The sequence below is a fragment of the Myotis brandtii genome, unplaced genomic scaffold, assembly GCF_000412655.1.
Source record: "Myotis brandtii unplaced genomic scaffold, ASM41265v1 scaffold691, whole genome shotgun sequence".
Taxonomy (NCBI): domain Eukaryota; kingdom Metazoa; phylum Chordata; class Mammalia; order Chiroptera; family Vespertilionidae; genus Myotis; species Myotis brandtii.
Window position 1 is genome coordinate 735,984 of NW_005370704.1, and position 1,851 is coordinate 737,834.

A 1,851-nucleotide genomic window follows, 5' to 3' on the forward strand; every position below is an offset into this window, starting at 1 on the left:
AGGCAGGAGCAGGGCCTGAGCGGCCGGCCAGCGGCCCCCAAGGAGCAGGCGAGGGCAGGTGTGGCCGTCCCCCTTAGCTGTCTAATCGCTTATACATATTCATTTTAGGATAGAAAGAGTGGTAGAGCAGAGCCTGACCCTAAAAAGAAAGCCACATTTAGGGCTATCACCTCCACCCTGGCTTCCAGCTTCAAGAGACGTAGGTCCTCCAAAGACACGGTAAGGGGAAGAACGCCCAGTCCCGTCTCCGACTCTTCTCTCGCCCCTGCGTGTCTGTGTCCCGTGCATCAGGCGTGCCCTCCCCCTCCCTCTCATCCCACCCTACCCACCCCATCCCAACCGCTGTGGCCTCTGCCCTCATCTCCACTCACTCAGCACACTAGGTCTCTCTCTCTCTCTCTCTCTCTGGGCCCCTCTCCGGGCCTCTCTCCCGCTGGCCCTCACGGGTCCTCGTCCCCATGTGTCTCTGCGTTAGTCCCCCCATGCCATGACGCCACGCCCCATCTGGAAGCTGTGTCATGTTGTTGGTCAGCCAGTCAGCCTGGGAGCCCAGAGCCGCCGGGTCCGGGGCTCCTCACACCTCAGGTGGCCGCACCACCTCACTGTCACATCAGTTTCTCGGTCTCTCCCGGGGGCCCGCTGCCCTCGACTTCCGTGGAGGGGTGGCTGTGACGTCCCATCCGTCCATCTGTCTGGCAGCCGGCCCTGCCACCCAGACACCTGTCTCACCTGTCTCACCAGAGCCATGCCTGTTGCATCCCCTCCATGTGGTCTCTGTGTGGGCGGCTGGGGGCGGGGCCTGGCTCCCTCTGGGTGGACGGTTGGGGCCTGGAGTTGGCACAGGCCCCAGCCACAGGGGACCCACAGGCAGGTAGTGGCTTGGACCAGAGGGGGCAGCTTCCACCCCAGGCGGAGCAGGGGCCCCGCAGGAGGCGTACCGGCTGCCCCCAGAGAGTCTGAGGATGGGTGGGGTGGGCTCCAGAGCGTGAGGCCCCCAGACAGAGGGCCAGCAAGGGAAGGCCTCCCTGGGGACCAGCACTTCAGCTCCTGACCCACAGGCCACGTCAGAGCCAGGCCTTCTGCCTGAGCCCAGGGCTCCCTGCCCTCCTGCCTTGGGCATCTTGTCCCCGCAAAATCTGCACATTTGGACCAAAAGCTTCCCAAACGGACCCAGTCTTGCTAGGCACACCCTGGTCCCAGGTGGGAAGGGGGCCGTGCAGGGACTGAGCCCACAGGAGCTTGCTCCAAGGTGGCAGTGGGTTGGCACCCTACCTCCTGCTCAGGACGAGGGGCAGGCCCCCAGGACACAGCCAGGGCGTGGCACAATGTGAATTCAAGGTGAAGCCACCAGAGGGCACCAACCCCCCCATGAGGCCCGTCTGCTCCTCTTCCCCAGGGGCTGGGTGCAGGGCTGGTGGGTAGATAGTGAGTGGGTGGGGCTGGAGCGCAGGCTGGGCTGCCCAAGCCAGGGGCACCACCAGGCGAGCAGGGAGAGGAGGGGGGTGCGCAGTCCAGGGGTGCAGGCGTCCCCCACAGACAGCACGCTGGGAAGGCAGCTGCAAGGAGCACAAAAGTCCCACAGGCGATGGCTGCTTTTGGTGGGCGTCACCGAGTCCTGCTCCCCTGCCCCCACCCAGAGCAGGCAGGCTCCCCCCCACCTGGTTCAGGTGCAGCTCAGAGACTCACAGGGCCTCTCCGGACACACTCCCATAGGAGGCCTCACCTGAGCCTCCCTGGGCATCAGGGACCACCCCCAGGCCAGCTCTGGCCCCTGTGGCATCTGGGCCTGGCCCTTCCCTGCCGGGGTGACTGGGAGACCGGGCGGGCGGGGGAGGGCAGCCCAGCTCCCAC

General features: G+C 65.9%; 1 protein-coding gene across 1 annotated transcript in view; it reads left to right on the forward strand.

The window, feature by feature from the left end:
• GRIN1 (glutamate receptor, ionotropic, N-methyl D-aspartate 1) overlaps positions 1 to 1,851 on the forward strand; it is a gene marked incomplete at its 5' end in the record, with an annotated part of 48,234 nt that overhangs the window by 45,673 nt on the left and 710 nt on the right. The window contains 1 exon segment of the mRNA XM_014529681.1: positions 109 to 219. Coding sequence (XP_014385167.1) covers positions 109 to 219 — 111 coding nt within the window.